General features: G+C 30.8%; 2 protein-coding genes across 2 annotated transcripts; both read left to right on the forward strand.

Moving 5' to 3' along the window:
- The first annotated feature begins 9949 nt into the window (after positions 1-9949).
- Positions 9950-17707, forward strand: LOC113367675 (pancreas transcription factor 1 subunit alpha-like). Its single transcript, XM_026609258.1, has 3 exons — positions 9950-10117; positions 10234-10331; positions 17602-17707. Exons 1-3 carry the CDS (start codon positions 9950-9952, stop codon positions 17705-17707), a joined length of 372 nt encoding a protein of 123 aa, XP_026465043.1.
- Positions 14587-24463, forward strand: LOC113367676. The gene is made up of 5 exons (XM_026609259.1): positions 14587-14624; positions 19342-19582; positions 19649-19773; positions 21569-21800; positions 24115-24463. Exons 2-5 carry the CDS (start codon positions 19367-19369, stop codon positions 24331-24333), a joined length of 792 nt encoding a protein of 263 aa, XP_026465044.1. The 5' UTR covers positions 14587-14624; positions 19342-19366; the 3' UTR covers positions 24334-24463.
- Positions 24464-24937: the final 474 nt, after the last annotated feature.

The following is a 24937-nucleotide window of genomic DNA, read 5'->3' on the forward strand; positions in this document are numbered from 1 at the left end:
ATACTAAACCCGATGATTTTAATTATTAAATTCAATTTTCTTGTTAATTTTCATAAATTGAACTAGTTATAGCACAGACTTGTAATTTGGGTATAATATGCTTCAATGTGTATTCTTTGATTACAAACATTTGAAATAAAATTTTGAATTTAAAAAATTTTAAAATGATTTTAGTAAATGAATTTGTCATAACAGTATTTAAAATGAACAAGTGTGAATTTTAACAATTTACAGATTTTTAGCAGAAATAAATTTTAAGTTGCTTTCATTTGATTTTTTTTAATAAGTGAGTGAATTTAATCCTGATGACTTTCTTTGATAAATTCTTAAATTTCAAGCCACTTGATAAATATGAATGATGTATTTTGCAAGTTAGTTTGAACTTGAATAATCCAAAATTTTTACGAACAACAAATTGTCATAAATCTACTCTGAATTTGTAATTGGATATTAAAATATAATCAAGACATATTTTAATGAAAATATATGACTTTCAAACATAATTATAAAACCATTCGAGTAATATGTAGTTGGGAAATTATAAATTATATATAAATTATAAATTATGTATATATATATTTATATTAATAAAATTAATAATTAATTATTTCAAAAATATTTATTATATACGAACTTGCTCATATATATGTGCTCAATTATTTAAATATCATAATTATTAATTCGAAATATTTTTACAAATATATTAAATTTAAAAAAAAAGTTAAATGGATTCATATTTTAATTGAGTGGATTAAAAAAAAGCCGCAGCAGCGCGTGGCAGGGAATGCTAGTATATATATATATATATATATATATATATATATATATATTTGTGTGTAATTATATAATAATTGACAAATCACTTTATCTGTCGGTGAATAATAAATGACCAAAAATTGTAATAAAAGTTGAGGGGTCGCCATGTCATGTTTTTTGTGTGTAACATATGTTTGGACATAAAATATTAATTCTTTTGTTTTGTATATATATACATAGAGATAAGATATTCTAAATATAAATTAAATAAAATTATTTTCAAAAAGAATTATCTAGTCTACTAGTACCCAAATTTAGATGCATTCCATCCTCAGATTGCTAAGTATGAAAAATATTTGCTCGGTAGAAGCGTCCCTTTTATTATTAACTTACCGTAGGGTAAGTTATTGTAATGGGCCGAAAATCGGAATTGAAAATTTTTACATTTCTCGACGTTTTGAAGGTTTCTGAACATTTTGGCATACCTCAGAAAAAATGGATGTGTGTGTGTGTGTGTGTGTGTGTGTGTGTGTGTGTGTGTATGTATGTATGGATACAAATTTTCGTCCACGTTTTCGGGCGTACGGATCAACCGATTTGAATGGTTTAAAAAACATTCGATTCCTATTAATAAGGAGAAGAGCTGATTAGTTTTTGGCAAAGACAGGTCCAGCAGTTACGGAGATAAGGAGCAAAGAGTGCAGAAAATAGAAATCGAGTTTTTGAGAGAACGGAGCATCCGATTTGAATGATCTAAAAAACATTCCATTAGTAATGATTGGGAGAAAGGGTTATTAGTTTTTCGCAAAGGCAGGCCCAGCCATTTCGGAGATACAGAGCTAAATGTACAAAAAATGGCAGTTTTTGAGAGAACTAAGCGTCCGATTCAATTGATTCAAAGAACTTTCTGCTTGCCTTAACAAAATAATTAATTTTGGAAAAAAAAAATTTGTACCATTTTTTTTTTTTTTTTTTTTTTTTTTTAATTTTTTGTATATCGAAAATAATTCAGATTTTATTTTAATTCTGACTATAGTTCTAATATACTTTAAACAAATAATTTCAACTCTGCAATTCAGTTTATATAATTATTATAAATATTAGACAATAATACAATATTTATAATAATCTATTTGAAAACATTCAATATTCCTCGAACGTTTCGTTACGGTACGGGAAGTTCCAGCAATTTGCCTTAAGGCACGATGCCACCCACCCCACTAGTTTTGCCTCAAATTTGAGTTTAGTCATTAAAAGAGTCATTTCTTATCGAGAATTAGTTTGCTCGTCAATTTATTTACATATATTTATTTAACATGGATGATTTAAGATTTACACGTTTCGACTATGGTCCTAGCCTTCAAATATAATTAGAACATAATAGAGGTATACATAATATAAAATATGCTAGTAAAAAACAATTAAATTTCCTATATTTATATTGCGATAAGGATAAATGGTTAGAAGAAAGAAACACTCTGGGCTAGGAATTTAGCCAAAACTTTTATAATATATATAGGATAATCCTGTAAAATAAAATAAAAGTTTGCCAAAAGCTCCATTTTCCATTGAACCAATACGAAAACGAGCCTAAACTTTCATCGAGCTTTCATTGGCTTTAACAAAAAGCTCCGAGCTTTTGCGACCACGCCTTCCATAATCCAAAAGATTTCTAATTTGAAGAGATAACGTGCTAATAGTAATATTAATTATTCATTATCCTCCCAAAGAAGAAATTTATGTTTTCGCCAAAAATTCCGACTTGATAATTTTATGTCTCCTCGACATTTCAAGCCATTTTTAAGTAATTTTTTACTTTTTGTCTACTTTGTCTCAAAAACGTCTGATCTGTTTTATTTCAATAGTCATTCGATGTAGCTCAATAGAAACTATCATTTCGCAGTTTTGTGAGACGATCGGCTGAGCCGTCTCTTTGGAAATAGCAGAAAACTGAAAAATTTTCGTCCACGTTTTAGCTCTCAATTTTCGATCGATTTCAAAATTGCAAAACCTGTTCGCAAGGTAGAAAAAAAATGGTTTTGACGATTTTAACAAAACTTTGTATGACCATGGACTTTGTAGTCAGAAATAACATACTAAAATATTATAGGCCTACGATAAGCGATTGCATTATAAAAAATCACCATGGTTTATAATTTACAATCAGAATTTATGCCGAGCATATGAACGTTCGGACCCCCTACCAAAATAAAAGAAAAAAAGCAAGAAGGAAAAAAAATGGTAGCTATTTAAAAAAATGTTAAAAAGAGCCTTTTTTGGGACGAGAAGCTTCGTAAATTTTTTTTGCGTAATGTTATGAAGTTGTTTGAGGTAGGGGGTATTGCAGTGATGAACAAATTAAAAAAAAAATGCAAGTCGATCCAACTTGTAGTTTTTTTTTAATTTGTGACACCGCATTGAAAAAAGTCAATTTGAGAAAAACGTATTTAAAGTTTTTAATAGAATGTACTAAATACACCATTTAATTTAATGTACTAATACACCATGGTATTCAAAGGTGCTGACACATTAAAAAGGTCATGTGCATGACGTATTATAATGAAAAAGAAAGCAGCTGGCATACAATAGCTCGCGGAGCGATGAAAAAACGGTTTCAGAAAATCATACATATAGAGATATATATATATATCTATAACTTCGCCAAAAAATAGATATTGAGATGATTTTTTTTAAAAATAATTCTAAGGCTTTCATAATATCAAAAATCTCAAAATCGAAAAAAATAAATAAAAAAGAACAACCCCCTTAAATAAAATACATTTTTTGAATACGAAATGAGTCAAATAAATGTGTTATACAAATAAATTTAATTTAAACTCACAGTTTTTATAAGTGTGTTTAGAAGACATCAATTGGTAATCGTGATAATCAGTTTTTAATGATATTTTAACTAAATATCTGAATTTCAATTCTTATTGATTAAGTTGATTACATTAGTTAGTTTACGCAACGTGACAAAATTTTACAAACGTTTCAAAATGCTACTTGCAACTAATTCTGTTTAATAGATTAAGATCATGTACAGAAGTTTGAAAACCTCTGTCCTTTAACCCCAACCCCCAAATCCTCTCTACTATCTTCTACCAGGCGTGGCCTACCCCTGACGAAAACCATGCCCCTCCTCTCACAAATCCGCACGCCACTCTCTCTACTCATCCCCTGCCAACCCTTATCTACGTGGTTATGACAAAACATATTCAAATAACGATCATTTCGCGATTAGTCGTTTCCGAGTGATCGACACGTGCACAGCACGTGCACTGAGGGCGAACAAATCACTCTTAAAATAAACATAAAACATAACAAATAAACAAGTGTTGTAAGTGATAAGTGGTGTAAATGGACACACGTGGCGTCTATTGAGTGGATAATTAATTAAGTGTAAGAAAGTGAAAGAACAAAGTTTTTGATTAAAATAAGTGAGGTGGGATAGTTTATATGAATAATGTGAAGTTTTGTGAAAATTTTGGATAATATTCAAATCTAGTCATAACTATGTGATACAAAACTATTATAAATATAAATAATTATATTTATAATATAAACTATACGAATAACAAGGTTAGTTTAATATTTTAATATTCTTTAAAATTAAACTAGATATGTCAATTATCATTACAAAATTTAGCACTTACGGGACGGCACCGTTTTCGAAACAATCTACTGTACCGGCTGTAAACTTGATTTCTTTGTGTATGTTATGCTATTTGTTTGATAAAAATTTGTGGTCATTGAAGCACATACATTTATAATATTAATTTATTTTTGATCATTTTATAAAGAATGGTGACGTTCAAAACAATTTCCAAAATGCATAGCTGGTGAATTCCTTTTTCTTTCTCTCGCATTTAGAATATGATTAGTCAGTATATTTGTTCTTTTTTTTTGTTGCCATAATGGTTTGTTTTTTCTATTATATTGTCTAATAATTCATTTATAAAATATAAAGTAATATAATCTATTGGATGTCATATTGCTCGGTATTTGTAGTCGGAGTGTTTGTTGATGTATGTCAAACTCGATTATTGAAGGAGAATCGGCACATTTGCTAATATCTTTCCACTCTTCTTCGAATTGTCAAACTTCTTTTTCTTTTCATCATCATCACATTCATCACTATCTTCGGTGCGAATAGTAAGTTCGTAAAATTTGTCTGTATGAATGTCTATTTGAAACTCATCTTCACTACTGCTTAATTCACAAAAATTACCAGTCGTTTTGCCAAATTTAGAAGCCCTCGGTCGTTTTAAATATTAAAAAAAGGACTAATAGCAAAAAAAAGGCTAAAATATCTTAAAATTATCTTCAAAATACAACACTGTTTATCCCTGCTATATGTAATTTATTCAACTTTTTGATGCAAACTGAGTCATTGTTTATAAAATAGCCTGTGCCTCACAGAGTATGTTTGTCCACTCAGGTGGACAGCCGTCCCCAAAGTGTTAGTTTTACGAGATATCTTTATATTGTAAGAATGCCAACACACTTTAGTGCATTCTTGCAAAAAGTGCAAAAAGAGCCCTTCATAGTCGATCAATTTTGAAAATTTTAAATTCATAGTTTATCAAAAGGTCCTTAGTTCTTGAAAACTTGGGGCAATTGTGTCATTATTTTTGACTGTGGTCCTAAATTATCATTTAGAAATACGGATTCAGAGTTTAAATAAACAAAATTAATAACTAGTGTGGTGTATGGCATCGTGCCTTAAGGCAAATTGCTGGAACTTCCCGTACCGTAACGAAATGTTCGAAAAATACTGAATGTTTTCAAATAGATTTTTATAAATATTGTAACATTGTCTAATATTTATAAGAATTATATAAACTAAATTGGAAAGTTGAAATTTTTTGTTTAAAGTATATTAGAACAGTTCATTTGTTTAAAGTATATTAGAACAGATCATTGATCAAAAATGATCATTAGGCATATGCACATCAGATATTTTATAGATATTTTAATAATAAGAATCAATTTTATTACCATTTTTTTAGGTTTCGTACCAAGATTTCTAATTTTTAAAGTTCACTTATACGGTTCAAACAAATTTCAAAATTTTCGTATTTTTTTTTTTTTTTAATTTTCAAACATTTATATATAAAAATACATGAATTTTAAATTTACAATTCAGTTTAAATATATATATATATATATATATATATATATATATATATCTATATATATTTTATATGCGCTATTTTACTCGTAAGAAATATATCCTCAGATGAATTCATTCGACATCTCTTCTTAATGTAAACATTCTCAAGTGTTTTGAGCGATAAGATCGTCTCTGTATATTATATAAATGAAAAAATTAATAGCAATTAAAATTATTCTTTTGAAAATATTAAAACAACTGTTATTAATCATTGATCAATATTTATTGATTTAATTATAATTAAAGCATAACTATAGTTTTCCTCGAATATTTAATTTTGGTACGGGAAGTTCCAGCAATTTGCCTTAAGACACGATGCCATGCACCACTAGTTTAGACATTTGTTGTTATAATAAATATACTATAATAGTATCATATGATCAATTTTCTAATTTTAATTTAAACTTCACTATTATACGACAAATAAACGGCTCGGCGGATCTTTATCAAAAATAATCAGAACGATTTTCAACTAATATTTTTTAAACAGTTTTTAAATTTTCAAAATCAGTTCAGAATTATTAGCAAAAATAAGACAAAAAAATTACACATTTCTGTTAAGAAGGGAGGGGGGGGGGGTAGTCTATTTTTCACGTGATTGATATTTTAAGGACTTTTGGACACGCTCACCCCTTGGTGCTACGTGGTGATATGCAAAATTACCGCCCTCCCCCAACAAACTTAACGTTAAATTTTTCATAATTGTAATTTTTTTTATTTTTTTTAGACCAAAAAACAAAAAATGTGGTTTATCAAAGAACACTTCAATGAAACGTATAATTTGCGGATTCACTTTCATTTACTTAGAGAAGTTCAACTAAAAAACACTTCATTTTTGTAATCGAAGTAAATTCATTACTGTTGTGTAATAAAATCGAATTTTTTCTTTTCAGTTATAGAACAAATAAAAAATTTCTTCATCTTTCTCACGAAACCATCTGGTGGCGAAACGGAGTTCGTCGGGTTTGTTAGTCTAGAATGTTCAGAAACGCGCCAAAGAAGGCCACGTGCCATTTTCAAGATGTCTATATAATTTTATTTAAATTTTTGACTTAGACCACTTTCATAATTAACACTAAATGAATTCCATATAATGTTGAAATTACAACCACTATCTAATGGTTCATTTTTGACAATTTCGTAAAAATCACATTGAATACATTTAGTTTAAACTAATGTGGTATGAAATAACTGATAAACTCATTTTTTTTAAATTTTGACTTAGACCACTTTCATAATAATGGACACATATATATCCGTTACAACACTTCCGATACAACACATTACTGGTTGTAATATAACATCTACGGTAATACCAGCAAAAAATTCAAATGCAGTATAAATTATAAAATAAATTAAAATTCTATAACATTTGAATATTTTGCAGCACTATGGAAAGGACACACCTAGCTCCATCAAAATGTACACAAAAAGTTTCAAATAACAAAAGTAATTGAAAAAACAACACAAAGAGTCCACCAAACAAACCTTCCATAAAACCAAAATACACCAACCTCTGCCCGGACCTCCGACTTCTCCTCCTCCAACCGCCATCCTAAAATGTACGGCGTCGACCACCTATTCTTCGACCAGCAGCCCCGTCTGCTGCCCGGCGATCACCTGGACCACCTCGACCACCTCGATCACCTCGACCGCCACCTATCAACGTCCTCCTCGACCGCCGCCACCGCCCTCAACGGCGCCTGCTTCGACATGTGCTCCTCCGGCTACGACGAGCAGACCACCTCCAGCTACGACGCCGACGGCGGACAGAGCAGCGACTCGGACTGCTCCAGCTACGACGGATATGCGAGCGATCAGGAGAACAGCGACTGCACAGGAAAAGAGTAAGATAATAGATAGATTGTAAAAAAAGGGTGCGCGTGTAAGATTGAATGTGTAACTAACGATAAGTTAAAATAATTTGAATGTTTTTTTTTAGTTATTTTTTTAAACTTGCCGAAGGTTGTTTTTGCTAAAAAAGCCAAGTCTCTAATTTTGTGTTTTATTAACGTTTTAAGTAATTCTGAATCGTTTGATATGATATTTGAAAAAGTGTGTATGCGTATGTGTATATGAGCCAAATTTATATTTTTCATTAAATATTATTAACTTCCCGTAGGGTAAAATTTTTTGTAATGGGCCGAAAATCGGAATTGAAAATTTTTACATTTCTCGACGTTTTGAAGGTTTCTGAACATTTTACTGGCATACCTCAGAAAAAATGGATGTGTGTGTGTGTGTATGCATGTGTGTATGGATACAAATTTTCGCCCACGTTTTCGGGCGTACGAATCAACCGATTTGAATGGTTTAAAAAACATTCGATTCCTATTGATAAGGAGATGTGCTGATTAGTTTTTGGCAAAAGCAAGACCAGCCGTTACGGAGATAAGGAGCAAAGAGTGCAGAAAATAGAAATCAAGTTTTTGAGAGAACGGATCATCCGATTTGTATGATCCAAAAAACATTCAATTAGTAATGATTGGGAGAAGGGGTTATTAGTTTTTCGCAAAGGCAGGCCCAGCCATTTCGGAGATACAGAGCTAAATGTACAAAAAATGTCAGTTTTTGAGAGAACTAAGCGTCCGATTCAATTGATTCAAAGAACTTTATGCTTGTCTTAACCAAATAATTGATTTTGGAAAAAAATGTTCGTTTCATTTTTTTTTTTTTTTTAATATTTTGTATATCGAAAATAATTCAGATTTTATTTTTAAATCTGACTATAGTTCTAATATACTTTACAAATAATTTCAACTCTGCAATTCAGTTTATATAATTCTTATAAATATTAGACAATGTTACAATATTTATAACAATCTATTTGAAAACATTCAGTATTCCTCGAACATTTATGGTACGGGAAGTTCCAGCAATTTGCCTTAAGGCACGATGCCACCCACCCCACTAGTTTGTTTATAAATGGGCCAAATTTTTGTAATCAGAATTTTTGATTGTGAGTACAAACCTTTATTTTTGTGAACTATCTATGGGGTTTTACGCTTTTAAACAGTGTGTACAATTCTACACAATTTGTTTCATAATTAAATTTAAGAAGTTGAAATATATTAGTAACATCATTTCTAATCTACCCGACTAAAATCGCGAATTTTAATTTATATATTTTAAATCAATATGGAAAATAAAAACATCATTGGGGACAAAAAACCTGAATCCGAGACATTGCTTCTAAAAAAATTATGGACCCGTGGTGAAAATCCCGTACTTTTGTCACATTATATAATAAAAACCAAATGCAAAATAAACTAGTAGGCAGTTTGGCATTGTGCCTTATTGCAAATTGCTGGAACTTCCCGTACCAAAATTAAAAATCTTAGTACGGAATCAAAAATAATTTACACAAAATTTGTACACATTATTAAATTCTCTATAAAATATCTGATAATTTGATGTACATATGTCTAATGATCATTTTTGACCGCCAAATGGCATTTTTTTTTACTTTTTTTACTAGATCTCCCCGAAACCGCTAAACCTGTCTTCATTAAAATTTGATCAATTCTTCATCTTGTCAATACAAGTAAAATGTTTTTTGAATTATTAAAATCGGATGCTCCGTTCTCTTAAAAACTGAGTTACCATTTTTGGCACTTTTTGCCCCGTATCTTCGGAACGACTAGACCTGCTTTTGCCAAAAACTAATCAGCACGTCTCCTTATCAATACAAATCGAATGTTTTTTGAAATATTCAAATCGCTTCATCCGTGTTCCCGAAATCGTCGACGAAAATTCGTGTCCGAACACACACACACACACACACACACACACACACATATATCCATTTTTTCTAAGGTATGCCAAAATGTTCAGAAACCTTTGAAACGTAAAGATATATAAAAATCTTCATTTTCGATTTTTTTGCGATTACTATAACTTGCCCTACGGGAAGTTAAGAATAGGGTTTACATTTAATTTATTTACAGCAATTTGAGGAGAAGTTCAAAGTCATCCAACTCAAGACGACTGTCGTCGTCATGTCCGGCCAGGCAGCACATGGCCAGACAAGCCGCAAATTTGAGGGAAAGAAAAAGAATGCAGTCGATAAACGAGGCTTTTGAAGGGCTCCGGGCCCATGTTCCGACACTGCCCTACGAGAAGAGATTGAGCAAGGTGGATACGCTGAGATTGGCCATCGGATATATCAATTTCTTGGCGGAACTTGTAAGTGTAGGAGAAATTACTTAGTATAAATTTAGTTTTTGTCGACGTTGAACTAATTCTGAATCGTTTGCTCATCATTTTGTGTCAATAGGCTACAATAACATCTTTTTTTTCAGGTTCGAACAGACAGGAACGCAAACGAGCCAGGTTTGAGCAGTGCCAATAGGCCGGCTGTTAAGGAAGAACCCAGAAAAATTGTCCTCAGAGGTAAGTGGACGAATATATATGTCGCGACACTAATTTCATTTTTCAAATGAATGAAATGAATTATTATATGCATTCACCTTTTCGATTTCTGTTCAACTATATGTAACATGTTGGGATTGTTCATCTAACCCTAACGCGTTTTTTTGGATATAATTATATAATATTTAAACAAATATCGAATTTATATCGTTATTAACCTGCTCTTTTCGTTGATATATAAAAACCAAAATAGAGCACATTATTTGCCTTTTGGCAAGTTGCTTTTCAAACACAACTGTAAAACTCAAAGTTTTATATTCTAGTCTATGAAGTTTAGTTAATGACATAGCACATGAAAAACTGCTGGTAATTTTATATAATTCAAAAATACTATTTTTTTACAATTATATGAATTTAAAATATATATTAACGATTTAGATTTGCCTATTGTCGAGTTGCAGATTTTTTACCTAATTACTGTTTTGGTAAATGTTCACCTAAATATTGTTATTGTTATAAAATGTGACACTGTGTAAAATCAGTTAGTGCAAAGTTGCACAAAAAGTCGAGTGAAGTGATTTTAGTGAAGTGAAATCCAAATATAGTGAGGAAAAATTGGTGACAAATCGAGTTCATCTAATTTTACAGGTGAGTCATATTTTTGAATTTTTGAATATTTTATTTTTGTAGTATTTAAGATAAATTGTTTTAGTTTGTCGGATAAAAGATATGATTAAATCAATAAATAAAAGTAAATGCAATTTGGTTTTCTAGTGGGAGACCCACCCTCGCATTTTATTTTTATTAATGATTTAAATTATTTATTAATTGCCGTGTGAGATGAGAGAAAAACATCCCTTGTAATATCTGTCGGAAAAGGTTTTGTAATAAACATTCCCACGAATCTATGGACAACATATGCGTGATGATACAGAATTTATGTAATTAACCTGGATGACCCTCTCGAATGATGCATTTTCACACACACATACACAAATATATATACATATATATATATATATATATATATATAACAAATGTATTCTGAGTGGATGAATAGATTTTTATTTGGAAATATGAACAAACACCCCTCTTTTTTGCACTAATTTATTAAATAATAATTTTCGTTCAATATACTCGAGTATATTGAATGACTTGTAACGGATAACACATAATGCTAATTTAGGTTTCCATATTTTAAATTTTAAATTATAACACACTGATGATGAGACAAACCTAGTCTCGAAACGTTTGTGAAATTATTATTTAATAAATTAGTGCAAAAAAGAGTGTTGTTTGTTCATATTTCCAAATTAACACACACACATATATATATATATATATATATATATATATATATATATATATAAATGTAAATAAAAAAGATGAAATTTATTATCTGGGTCCAACATGTGCAAAAGTTCAAATTTAAAAAGTTACTAAATTCTGTTTTGTACATGCAGGATTAAACTAATTCGCAATTTACTAAACTATTTCTATTTAAAGACAAAATCAATATTATTTATTTTTGAATTTTCAAGAATTATTCGTTTTCGTAGTTTTATTGTTTTATTTCGGTTTATTTTAGACATTTTATACCAGGCTGTAAAGCATGAATAACAAATCATAATACATATACAAATGCATATGTAGATTCTAATATTTTCATTATTCAAAAAAAGTCTCATTTAGCAATAGCGCGATACTGTTTTTTGCATTTTCGGCAAGATGAGTTTTGTCTCATCATCTAAAACTCTAACAATTATAAAAATTTGGAATATTGGTACAAAAATATAGTGTGGTGTGCTCATATTCACATAATTAATATTCATTCCACTTTTAATACAAAATCCTACTGATATTTATCATACAGAATTGTAATGCAACACTCGTATAGGATTTGGAAAATCACATGCATTTATTAACGCTGACATTGAAAAAAACTAGACATATAGATATACATTTTCAAATTATATTAAATATTTTTATGATTATTAAAAAATGTAATATATTCTAGTTCTAAAATTCGACACCACGATCGCTAGTATCTAATTGGGGTTTTTTATCTAAGATGCACAATTGCGCGCGCGGTTCATGTCTTCGATTTTGCGCCGTTAGTTGCAACCACAAAAAGAAACACCATACACGTGTAAATAAATTATCATATACCTGTCCGGCTGCTTTCGCTTCCCATACAGTAAAAAATACGACTGGATTGGTAATTGCGACATAACAAAGCACTGCTTTAGCATTGGAGGCAAACTACAGGCCCACAATTAATCAAATTTAAAAACCTATTCTCTGTTTACTAATTTATTTATTACCATAGTATATTCTCAACTTAAACTAAAAGCAAAGAATTTCAATCCTTTTTGTATTTGAATCAAAAGTATGGGGTTCGGAAGGCTCGAACAACCTAACATCAAGCAATAGTGACATCAGTTTGCTATCTATATTTGAAAATATAGATAGCAAGTGAAAATAACCCTTACCTGAAATTGCTGCACCAATAAAAATCTAGTTGGTATTGATATTTAGCCTTGAGGCAAGTTACATGAACTTCCCGATATGTGTAAATAATCGAATTAATCAATATAAAATAAATTAATTTATGAGTGATTATAAGTATTCCGAGTGGATTTATTACACGTCATTGAAAACGAACGAACGAACACGTTAACTCGGAGTATTTTCTAAAAACAAATTTTCCAAAATCAATAATTTTTATAATTGAACCAGTTTTCGTAGGACTTTATTGATTTAGTATGTTCAAGACCAAGTACACTATCGTTATACCAACTAAATCATCTAATATTATTTTTAACAAACGTCAAAAAAACTACTCATTTTCACAAACTTTGATGAATTTTTTAAATTAAACTACTTGTTGTAAGGCCGTAATATTACAGTAAGTTCTATAAGACCATGATATACATCGCCAAAGAAAGTTTCATAAAAATCGGCTTATTTTTTTTCAACAGTTAATTACAAGAAATGATTCGGTAGATTTTCACCTAAAACTGATCAGTATCATTCCCAACTAATATTTTTCGAACAGTTTTTGATTTTTTAAAATCGATTCGGTGGAATGAGCTTAAATGTGGACGAAAAGTTTAACACTCTTTTTCAAATTACAAAGAAATGGCTCGGCAGATCGTCTCACAAAACTGACAAACTATAGTGCTCATTGAGATACATCGAATGGCTTATAAATTTCTGAAATTGGTTCAGGCGTTTTTGAGCAAAGGTCGATGACAAGTCAATTTTTGACAAATGCCAAAAAAACGATACCAATTTTTGCAAACTTTGACGAATTTTTAAAGCTAAACCAGTTGTCGTAGGGCCGTAATATTTTAGTATGATCTAGAAGACTACGATATCTACCGTCATAAAAATCACAAAAATCGTCGAATTTTTTTAAAAAAAACTTTATTGCAAGAAAACGGCCGGACCGATCTCTACCAAAAACTAATCAGCACGATTTCCAACCAATATCTTTCGAACGACTTTTGAATTTTCAAAATCGATTCAGAATTGCGAGCTAAAACGTGGACAAAACTTTTTTCACTTTTGTGCTATTTACAAAGAAACGGCTTGGTTGATCGTCGCGCAAAGTTGATAAATGCTAGTCCTTAACGAGCTACATCGAATGGCTTTTAATATTTTTGAAATCGATCCAGCCGTTTTTGAGAAAATGTCGATTTACGGCAAAAAATTTGTTTACATGCACGCACACACACATACACACACACCTACATACTTTTTCCAAATTTGGTCTCATTCGATTCAGAATGGCTTGAAACGTCGAGAAAATATAAAATTAGCGAAACGGATTTTTTTATGAAAACAAACTTTTTCTTCAGGAAGTTAATAAAAATTAACACGAAATTAACCCTTTCCACTCGCGATATGCAAAATTAATACGTAAATTGCCGCTGGGGCGGCGGCATCCGAGTAGGAAGGATTAAAATGATAGAAGAAGCACACCACTTGACTCGACTATCTCTGAAATTTATCCCTTTTCGCTTATCACCTTGGCCACACCTGTTACACCTCTCTCACACTTATATGTGTAATATATTATTACATACATGAAATGATTTTCATTTTAGGCGCGGCGCTCCACGCGAATCGACGTAAACAAAAACATAACATAAAAACGTGGTGCCTCAAAACAAACTTATATTGTTATAAAAAATTGTTTAACAGAATTAATAAAGTTATAAATAATTTGTATTATATAAATATGTCGTTGGATTGAAAGTGTTATTAAAAGTGTGTCAGTGGTTAACATGACGAACGGATAGATAAGATTAAATAGGTATGTAAAAGGCGCTCCAAAGGTTGATAAAAGATTAAAGTTAATTTATAATATTCTTGTTATTTTTTAGTGTTTATTATGTTTTTTTATTAAACTCAATGGTTGTACTTTTTATAGCTGTTATATATTTTAAATTAATTAAAATATTTTGTTTTTGCTCTTAAACAATTTTATGCCATTTATATCATTTATTTCTTCAAAATTCAAATTAAAATTCTAACAAAAAAAAAATTATATAAAAAAATTTTAAAAATAGTAAAAATTGGTGACCCCGAAATTAAATTAATTTGATTTGAATAAAACATATACATATATACTCGCAAATAATTTTCTTTTATAAAATAGAGATTTATGGTGAGAGGGTGAAAATTTATAGTATATTTTTCAACTCAGAATTATAAATAAATAATTTAATAAACAATTTTTAAAAATGTGTTAGAATGGAGGGAAACATTTTATATAAAAAAACTGTTGTTCGAACTAAAATTTAAAATTATCCATAAGCTCAACAAAATCTGAATTAAAATTCAGTGAAAAACATTACAGGCATACTAATCCAGAATTCAATTCACGCATTTTAATTAAAAAAAATTACGTCAAGGTCTGTTCACCCTTATAAATATGCACTTTGTAATTTTTTTTTATTATTAGACTGACCAAAACGATTACTAAAATGACGAATAGGGAAAAAATCGCAGTGGTATGAAAAATAGATGTACGATTCTTAGCCATACTGAATGTGATTATAAAATTTCTTAAAAATCGGTCAAGTCGTCTCGGAGGAGTAGAATGACTAACGTCATGACTCACATACCCATACATATACACACATATATATATATATATATATATATATATATATATATTTGTAATATTTTTGCAGCCCAACCGTCGAATTAAAAAAAGATTAAATAACAAAATTATTTATTTCATTAAACGTTTCGACACTTGATGTGTGTCATCATTCAGTAATCTAAAGAACATATAACATAAATACAAAGTTGATGATAAATATGAATATATAAAAAGGGGGAAATTATACATATCAAACCAGGAAAAACAACAGAAAAAATCAATTATGATGTAAAATTGATTGAACACTAAATTTGTAAAAAAATAATAATATACTATTATATTAACAAACGAGAAATTGAAGGAGCACATGCTGCCCTCCTATATTTTATGTTATTAATAGCGGTGCACTAGGGACACTGATCAAGGTTTTCTCCTTTTTATATATTTATATTTATTATCAACTTTATATTTATGTAATATGTTTTTTAGATTACTGAATAATGACACACATCAAGTGTCGAAACGTTTAATGGAATAAATAATTTTGTTATTTAATCTTTTTTTAATTCGACGGTTGGGCTGCAAAAATATTACAAATATATATATATATATATATATATATATATACATATATATATATATATATACATATATATATATATATATATATCTACATATATATAAAAATTAATCGGGTGTTCCTTCCTGACGAAATAACTTCAGAACGCACGAACCGATTTCGACAATTTTGCATTCGTTGGAAAGGTCTCGGGCTCCGCAAGGTTTATAGCTAAGAAAATTAGTGGTGCATGGCATCGTACCTCAATGCAAATTGCTGGAACTTCACGCACCGTAATTAAAAATTTGAGTAATGACATTAGTGAGAATTATCAGAATTATGTTTGGTTAAGTCAACGAGCAATTCTTGCCGCAAAGAATAATTATGTACACGCACTGAATTTCACCATTCAATCAAAAATTGCTGGCGATTTGGTGACATACCAATGATTCCGACTGGTCTTTCGTTTGACTTCAAACGATTGCAATTTTCAGTTCGCCTTGCGTTCGCAATAACAAGTCGCAAGGCCAATCGCTGGAAAACCATCCGCTTTGTTTGTGTTAACGTCAGACCAAAAAACAAAAAATGTGGTTTACCAAAGAGCACTTCAATGAAGCGGATAATTTGCGGATTCACTTTCATTTACTTAGAGAAGTTCAACTACAAAACACTTCATTTTTGTAATCGAAATAAATTCATTACTGTTGTATAATAAAATCAAATTTTTCCTTTTCAAATATAAATCAAACAAAAAATTTCTTCATCTTTCTCACGAAACCATCTGGTGGCGAAACGGAGTTTGTCGGGTTTGCTAGTATATATATACACACACACACACATATATATATATATATATATATATATATATCCGTGTGCAAAAACTAAAAATCGATATTTCCTTCCGCTATTTCCAGAAATAAAAGTAACACTTGCATATCTTATATCCGATAAGCTACCCCTGATAACACGCAACAAGCGCACGCGATAATAAAAAACGCAATTAAACCAAAACCAAAACCAAAACCTCCACAACATAATAAATAAAATAATAACTCACACGTCACAACCATCGATTTTGTATATCTATTTCTACCAAAATGTTACAGGTGTTCATTATCCTCCTCCTTCGCCATGATACAATACTCTAGCGAGCGCTGGCTGACCTTAATAAATAACTATAATAATTACAACTTAATAAATAAAGTAATAACCCACAACTATCGATTTTAGTTTAGTCAATAAAGCAAAAACTCACAAACAACTATTAACAAAACTCAATAATGTCATGCTCTCAGTTTCTAATTGGTTTCAAAATAATAATCTTGTATTGAATAATAACAAAACAAAATTAATTTCTTTTAATAATAATAATAAAATTTGTCGAGATATTTCCCCGTACATCTTTAATAATAACATTTATGAGTTTTTGAATAATACAAAATTTCTTGGTATAAATATTAGTAACAGTATGAAATGTTCATCACATAATTAACAGTCTGAATCCTAAATTATCAAAAACCTGCTTTATGCTTCGTAATTTAAAAATGAAAGTAAGCAAAGAGAGCCTTTTCACAATTTATTACTCATATTTTTATTCTAACGTAATTTACGGCATTCAATTTTGGGGGTTTTCACCATTACTAACATCAGTTTTTCAATTACAGAAAAAAGCAATCAGAGTTATGTTTTCCCTTTCGTCCACTACATCTTGTCGACCTTTTTTCCATGAGCACAAGATTCTACCCGTTCCATGTATTTTTCTCCTAATCACCCTCTGTTTTATAAAAAATAATGGTAACCTGTTTAATTTAAGCCCAAATCCCGAATGTATTCATTATGACACAAGACATAAACTTGTAAAAGGTCCCACATTGAAACTGGCCTCCTCATTTAATACCTTAGATGGTTTGGGCATAATGCTTTACAATAAGCTGCCACTAGGTATTAGAGAAGTTGGAAATAGGAAATTTTATAAACTACTCAACACATTTTTTAAAGAGCAAGTTTTTTTACTCTATTGATGAGTATTTGAGTTTTAACTTTCAATAAATTATTCTGTGAAAATTAGAATAAGATTTTTAAGTGAACATTTGTTTTTTTTAACTTCCCGTAGGGTAAGTTATTGTAATGGGCCAAAAATCGGAATTGAAAATTTTTACATTTCTCGACGTTTTGAAGGTTTCTGAACATTTTTAAGGGGCATACCTCAGAAAAAATGGATGTGTGTGTGTGTATGTGTGTGTGTGTATGTATGTATGGATACAAATTTCCAGTCACGTTTTCGGGCGCACGGATCAACCGATTTGAATGGTTCAAAAAACATTCGATTCCTATTGATAGGGAAAAGAGCTGATTAGTTTTTGGCAAAGGCAGGTCCAGCCGTTTCGGAGATACGGAGCAAAGAGTGCAGAAAATAGAAATCGAATTTTTGAGAGAACGGAGTATCCGATTTGAATGATCTAAATGTTTATTAGTTTTTGGAAAAGGCAGGCCTAACCATTTCGAAGATACAGAGCTAAATGTGCAAAAAATGGCAGTTTTTGAGAGAACTAAGCGTCCGATTTAAATGATTCAAAGAACTTTCTGCTTGTCTTAACAAAATAATTGATTTTGGAAAAAAAAAATTTGTTCCATTTTTCTTTTTTTTTTTTTAGTTTTTTGTATATCGAAAATATTTCAGATTTTATTTTTAATTCTGACTATAGTTCTAATATACTTTACAAATAATTTCAACTCTGCAATTCAGTTTATATAATTCTTATAAATATTAGACAATGTTACAATATTTATAATAATCTATTTGAAAACATTCAGTATTCCTCGAACATTTCGTTACGGTACGGGAAGTTCCAGCAATTTGCCTTAAGGCACGATGCCATAATTGCCTCAAGACAGAATTCCACTTACAGCTAGTTTAGACATAATTTTAGAGTTCTAACAAAATTTTGAGTCACAGTATAAATTATAGAAAAGTGTCCGGAAGGCAATTAAAACTTACATGACATAGGTACATCACTCGAATTGTAATAGACTTGTGCAAATTCGATAGGTTTTTTGGCATATAAATATTGATCTCACATGAGAATGGGCTGAGTAAGATTTAAAGAGAATTTCATAATCTACATTTTCCCTCAAACTCAAAATTTTGGGTTACAGTACCAATTCTAGAAAAGTGTCCGGAACATACTTCATGCAGGTACATCACTCGGACTGTAATGGGCTTGTTTTTTTTTAAATTATATTTCATTTTTATATTGTATGTATTATTATCTATTAATTTAAGTTATGTACCATATAATATAATATCTATACATCTATTTCTATCGGATAAAAATGAAATTTTTATCTTCCATAATTTCACAGGTATCCATTATCTTCCGCCTTCACCATGATACAATACTCTAGCGAGCGCTGGCTGACCTTCCTCTACGGCCTGATCATGGTCTGCGGCACCGTCTGCTCCGGTGCCTGCGCCGTCGCCTGGAATCACTGGAAATTCGTCCTGGACACCTGCACCATAGACGTCACCTGCGGCTGTATATTGAACGCCAGGTCGACGCATCGCTATTTCACCGGAGGACATGTTTCTTATTGCCATTGGGCGGTGAGCGCGAAGACAGAGAATTTTGTGCAAATACTGAATTATTGAAATTTGTTGTTATTTTTGCAGGTTTATGGTCTGTTGCCATCAGTAGCAGTCGCTTTGGTATTTTTCATGTATCATGGTTACAGAGTTTGTATCAATAGCAAAGGAAAGCCGCCGAAGTCTTATGAGGAGACTGTTATTACTTCGAGGTAGATACGTAGGATTATTTTATACATCATGTTTTTTTATCTATGGCATATGATGTAGACTTTTATGCGGCAATTCTGGCGTAACAGAGCTCATAAAATAGCGATGTCATGTCATGGTTTTTGGTAGTGAAAATTTATATTTATTAACTTCCCGTAGGGTAGTTATAGTAATGGGCCGAAAATCGAAAATTAAAATTTTTGCATTTCTCGACGTTTTGAAGGTTTCTGAACATTTTTAAAGGGCATACCTCAGAAAACTAATGAATGTGTGTGTGTGTGTGTTTTGTATGTCCGCATTTTTTTGTCCACGTTTTCGGGCGCACGGATCAACCGATTTGAATGGTTTAAAAAACATTCGATACCTATTGATAGGGAGATGTGCTGATTAGTTTTTGGCAAAGGCAGGTCCAGTTGTTACGGAGATACGGAGCAAAGAGTGCAGAAAATACAAATCAGGTCTTTGAGAAAATGGAGTATCGGATTTGAATGATCTGAAATACATTCAATTTGTAATGATTGGGAGAAGAGGTGATTAGTTTTTGGCAAAGACAGGTCCCGCCTTTTCGAAGATACAAGGTTAAATGTGCAAAAAATTGCAGTTTTTGAGTGAATTAAGCGTCCGATTTGAGGATAAAAAATTATTACATTTTTTTTATTTTCCATACAATATTTTTGTAATTTTTGATTAAAAATTCAAACTAGTTGGTATTGGTATTTTGCCTTGAGGCAAGTTACATGAACTTCCCAATATGTGTAAATAATCCACTTAATCAATAATAATAACAAAACTACTCATTTTCTCAAACTTTGAGGATTTTTTAAAATTAAACTACTTGTCTTGTAAAGCCGTAATATTTCAGTTCCATAAGTTCTATAAGATCATGTTATATATCGCCATAAAAAGTTCCATAAAAATCGGCTCAAATTTGTTTTTCAACAGTTATATACAAGAAAACGGCTCGGTAGATTTTCACCTAAAACTAATCAGTATCATTCCCAACTAATATCTTTCGAACAGTTTTTGATTTTTTAAAATCAATTCGGTACAATGAGCTTAAATGTGGACGAAAAGTTTAACACCCTTTTTCAAATTACAAAGAAACGGCTTGGCAGATCGTCTCACAAAACTGACAAACTATAGTGCTCATTGAGATACATCGAATGGCTTTTAAATTTTTGAAATCAGCTCAGGTGTTTTTGAGCAAACATCGATGAAAAGTCTAATTTTGACAAATGCCAAAAAAACGATACTAATTTTTGCAAGCTTTGACGAATTTTTAAAGCTAAACGAGTTGTCGTAGAGCCGTAATATTTCAATATAATCTAGAAGAATATAATATTTACCGTCAAAAAAAAAATCATAGAAATCGTCGATTTTTTTTTAAAAAAAACTTTATTATAAAAAAACGGCCCGGCCGATCTTCACCAAAAACTAATCAGCACGATTCCCAACCGATATCTTTCAAACGGTTTTTGAATTTTCAAAATCGATTCAGAATTGCGGGCTAAAACGTGGACGAATTTTTTTTCACTTTTCTGCTATTTATAAAGAAACGGTTTGGACAATCGTCAGAAACGCTAGTCCTCATCGAGATACATTGAATGGCTTTTTTTCACACACACACACACATACACACACACACATACTTTTTTCTTAAATTTGGTCTCATTCGATTCAGAATGGCTTGAAACGTCGAGAAAACATAAAATTAGCGAATCGGATTTTTTTATGAAAACAAACTTCTCCTTCGGGAATTTAATAAATCTTCATCCCCAAATCTACCTCTCTTCCCAGGTCTCGAGAGCACATAAGCATGGTAACCCGCGTCAAAGACACCGCCTCACCTCACAATGCTCCAAACGACGACGAAGCAATCCACCTATGCTGGCCTCCTGCTGCAGCAATATGCGCCCTCGTTTTTCTAGTCTGTCTGGTACACGCTTCAATGTTAACCGACGGCTACTACAAAAGTTGCTACGAATACAGAACCGAACTCGGTAAAATCCTGAGGGCCAGCGGAAACCAAGTAAGATAAAAAATCGATAGGGTTGATGTAAACTAGAGATGGGTAACTCACTCCGGAGTTATCACTCCGATACAACTCCTCCCTCGAGAGTGAATCCGAGTGGAGTTGTCTCGCCGGATTTGTCATATCCGACTTCCCTAAACTGGTACTAAATCTGCTACTGCGTTTTTGCTTTGGGAAGGAAGCTGTCGCTTTCTCGTCTCACAGGCAGTTTTATGACCTTTTAGGTATACGATTTTTTTTCCAGAAAATACAAAAATATTACTTCAACAATGAAATTGTGTTCAAGTGTGAATAGCTCCAATGTATAATTTATTGAATAGTAAAGAGTCATATTTCTAACTGCGACAATCTTTGGCCGTGAATGACGGCTATCAGGAATATACATACCGAAACAAAATACATATAATCTGATTTTTACATAGCTTGAAATGACAATACTTTAGAGTGCAAAATATATCAGTGACGTCAATAGTATTAAAGCAGCAAAAAATATTTAGTATTATATTATTACTTTTACACAATTATATAATTGTCTAAAAGTAATAATATGCTAATTGAACTACGCGATATAATATTAATTCTCAAATGGAAATAGCAGAAGAAAAATTAGAATGCAGAAGTAAAGTATTATTATTTGGTGAAATGATAAATATTTTGCTTTTATCACAAAGTTTACTCATTTGGCAACTCTTTTTTTCAAATGTTCGTTCAAGTCCAAAGATGGTTCTTACGAAAGCCCTTTCGAATAATTGCCGGAAAAATCCTAAAAACAGCCCTTTTCTTTTTCTCATACAAACGTTTTCTAACTAAAACGTAGAGTCAATTTGAGTTTTATTGCTATTATATAAAGCTCATATTAAATTACAAGCACTCACTGTATACTCCTTCTTAACGATTATTCGGTTTTTGATAAATCTTTCTGAAGTTTGTTAAGGAAATTTTCTAGGATGTATGTGATTATAAAGTACTGGGATGTATGTGCAATATTGTGGAAATAAATAGAAAAAATCGCAAAAACGACATGTCATTGTTTGCATTGAAAATAAATAAAAACTATCATCTGCCAAAAATTTCAATTTGACAATATTAAAATATGTATAATAAATTTATTATTATTTACATTATTATTGCCAAAAAGCAGCTGAGATGTGCTAGAAATTAAAATAATATAAAATACAGTATATGTATGGCAGATTGAATGATACACATATGAACAAATATGACAAATTAATTCACTTTGAAATCAAGTATTAATCAGGGCCGGTCCTACCTTTAATGAGATGCATGCGAAAAATACGAGCGCACGCCTTAGGGGGCGCCAACACAAGATTCGGATAATAAATTTTCAATATAGTTTTTTTTTCAATATATAATTTCTTTGCATTTTTACTAATCTTTCCACGATATTTTTAAAATTCGTAGAAATTTCACTTTATAACAACAAATGGGAAAGTAGAGATGAATACATACAAATCGGCCCTCACGACATCGATTAGAAGAAGTTTAAGATGCAATTTTCGATATCTTCAATAATTAAAAATTAAATTAATTTAATCCAACATGAAGTACAAGTGTTATATCATGATTATTATTATGTTATACCGTTTAAAAGTCTTCAATTTCCAATATAGTGTAGGAATTGAGACTCATCATTTCATTTAAAGCAGTTCTACATTTAACATCGCTCAGATTAATAATGTATATGCATTTTGGCGTGAAGAGTAATTAAAAAAACAATTATTATTATATTTAGGTAAACAGTGAATATTAGTATATCATATTGAAAAATGTAGACATGGGTACAGGACAACGTCTGTCGGGTCGTCTAGTTTTTATATAAAATTAATCCAAAAATTCAATTATTTTCTTATCAAAAGAAAATAATTAAATCGAATTTGATTCTCAAGCTTTGCGTTTTTACTTTGGTCAACACTGTTAAAATTACGAGTCATTGAATCGATCATGCGGTCGACCGAAAAATGTTACAACTCGTCATCTATTTGTGAATTTTTTAGAAAGATTATTTTATTGATATTTTTTTAATTTTATTTTATTCATAAATTTTCATTTCAAAAAATTAAATGAGATATGACAAATCCTTAGATGCATAAACAACGCACTATAGAACGCATTTGTGTCGAGTATTTCGGTTTCAAAGTTGTCGGAGTCGTAGAGTTTTTAAGCGGATATAACTCCTCCTTGAAGTGGAGTTAAATCGGAGTCGATCCGACTTCGGATATGATAAGCCCATCTCTAATATGAATTGCAAAGTTTAAACTATTTTTAAGTTTTAACTAATTTTTTATCCCAGGTGGCAGTGATTCAATCCCGGTTGGCTTGTACGTCGATATTTGATTTTATGGATTATCTGCAGCCTGATGTACGTGATCGACATCGTGGTGATTTTATTAATACGGCTGCTGCTCTGCAGAGCGCGCTGGTGTCTTCTTGGGTGGGAGTCTTTGCTTGGTTTTTGGCCTTTTTGTTAAATGTGGGCCAGGCCAGGAGATCGCGGTTATTGAGGGAATAAAATTGGGATGATGATGTAGTTTTGTTTGAGATCAAGGGAGTTAGGACTGTGGAAATTATGAGACCGGGGTTGTAAATGTATATATAATACTTATTTGATCACTTTTGCAACGTCAAAATATTTTCATATCGGTTTTTCGATCGAGAGTACATTGAGCGAGTAATTAGATAATATGAAAAGCTTATTCGTGGATTAGCCTATAAATAATATAATCAGCAGTATTAAAACTTCATACAACAAATAATTTAGTGTATATTTGTAGTTAATCTTGGAAGTTTTTTGACAATAATAATACTGATACTACGCAGAATTTAGCATATACCAGCATTCAAGTATAATTAATAAGTAAGTTGATATTTCTATAATTGTCATCTGTCTTTTTTCTCAAGCTTAAGCTTACTTTTAATAAGTTGTCGAAACTAGGTATTTACTATTCAGAGTCTTTAATAGAAATGTCACGTTAAATTTTTGGGTCGAAAAAATCTATATTATGATTTAAATTATTTATATGTTCGGTCTTGAATTGTTTGGGATTTATTGAGTTTCTCCGATATAAAAAAAATCGCAATTAGAACAATTAATCTGATATACTAAGTTCCTGAGG

This window comes from Ctenocephalides felis, unplaced genomic scaffold, assembly GCF_003426905.1.
Source record: "Ctenocephalides felis isolate EL2017-DRISC unplaced genomic scaffold, ASM342690v1 CF-g0.4_SCAFFOLD_01170, whole genome shotgun sequence".
NCBI lineage: Eukaryota > Metazoa > Arthropoda > Insecta > Siphonaptera > Pulicidae > Ctenocephalides > Ctenocephalides felis.

Excerpts from the sequence above, each read along its gene's own strand:
- LOC113367675 (XM_026609258.1), top strand. The coding sequence starts at position 9,950 with ATGGCCAGACAAGCCGCAAATTTGAGGGAAAGAAAAAGAATGCAGTCG. Across the intron at positions 10,118-10,233 it reads TCAATTTCTTGGCGGAACTT|GTTCGAACAGACAGGAACGC; the intron begins GTAAGTGTAGGA and ends CTTTTTTTTCAG. Across the intron at positions 10,332-17,601 it reads ATTGTCCTCAGAGGTAAGTG|GGGGGTTTTCACCATTACTA; the intron begins GACGAATATATA and ends GCATTCAATTTT.
- LOC113367676 (XM_026609259.1), top strand. The coding sequence starts at position 19,367 with ATGATACAATACTCTAGCGAGCGCTGGCTGACCTTCCTCTACGGCCTG. Across the intron at positions 19,774-21,568 it reads GAGACTGTTATTACTTCGAG|GTCTCGAGAGCACATAAGCA; the intron begins GTAGATACGTAG and ends CTCTCTTCCCAG. Across the intron at positions 21,801-24,114 it reads TGAGGGCCAGCGGAAACCAA|GTGGCAGTGATTCAATCCCG; the intron begins GTAAGATAAAAA and ends TTTTTATCCCAG.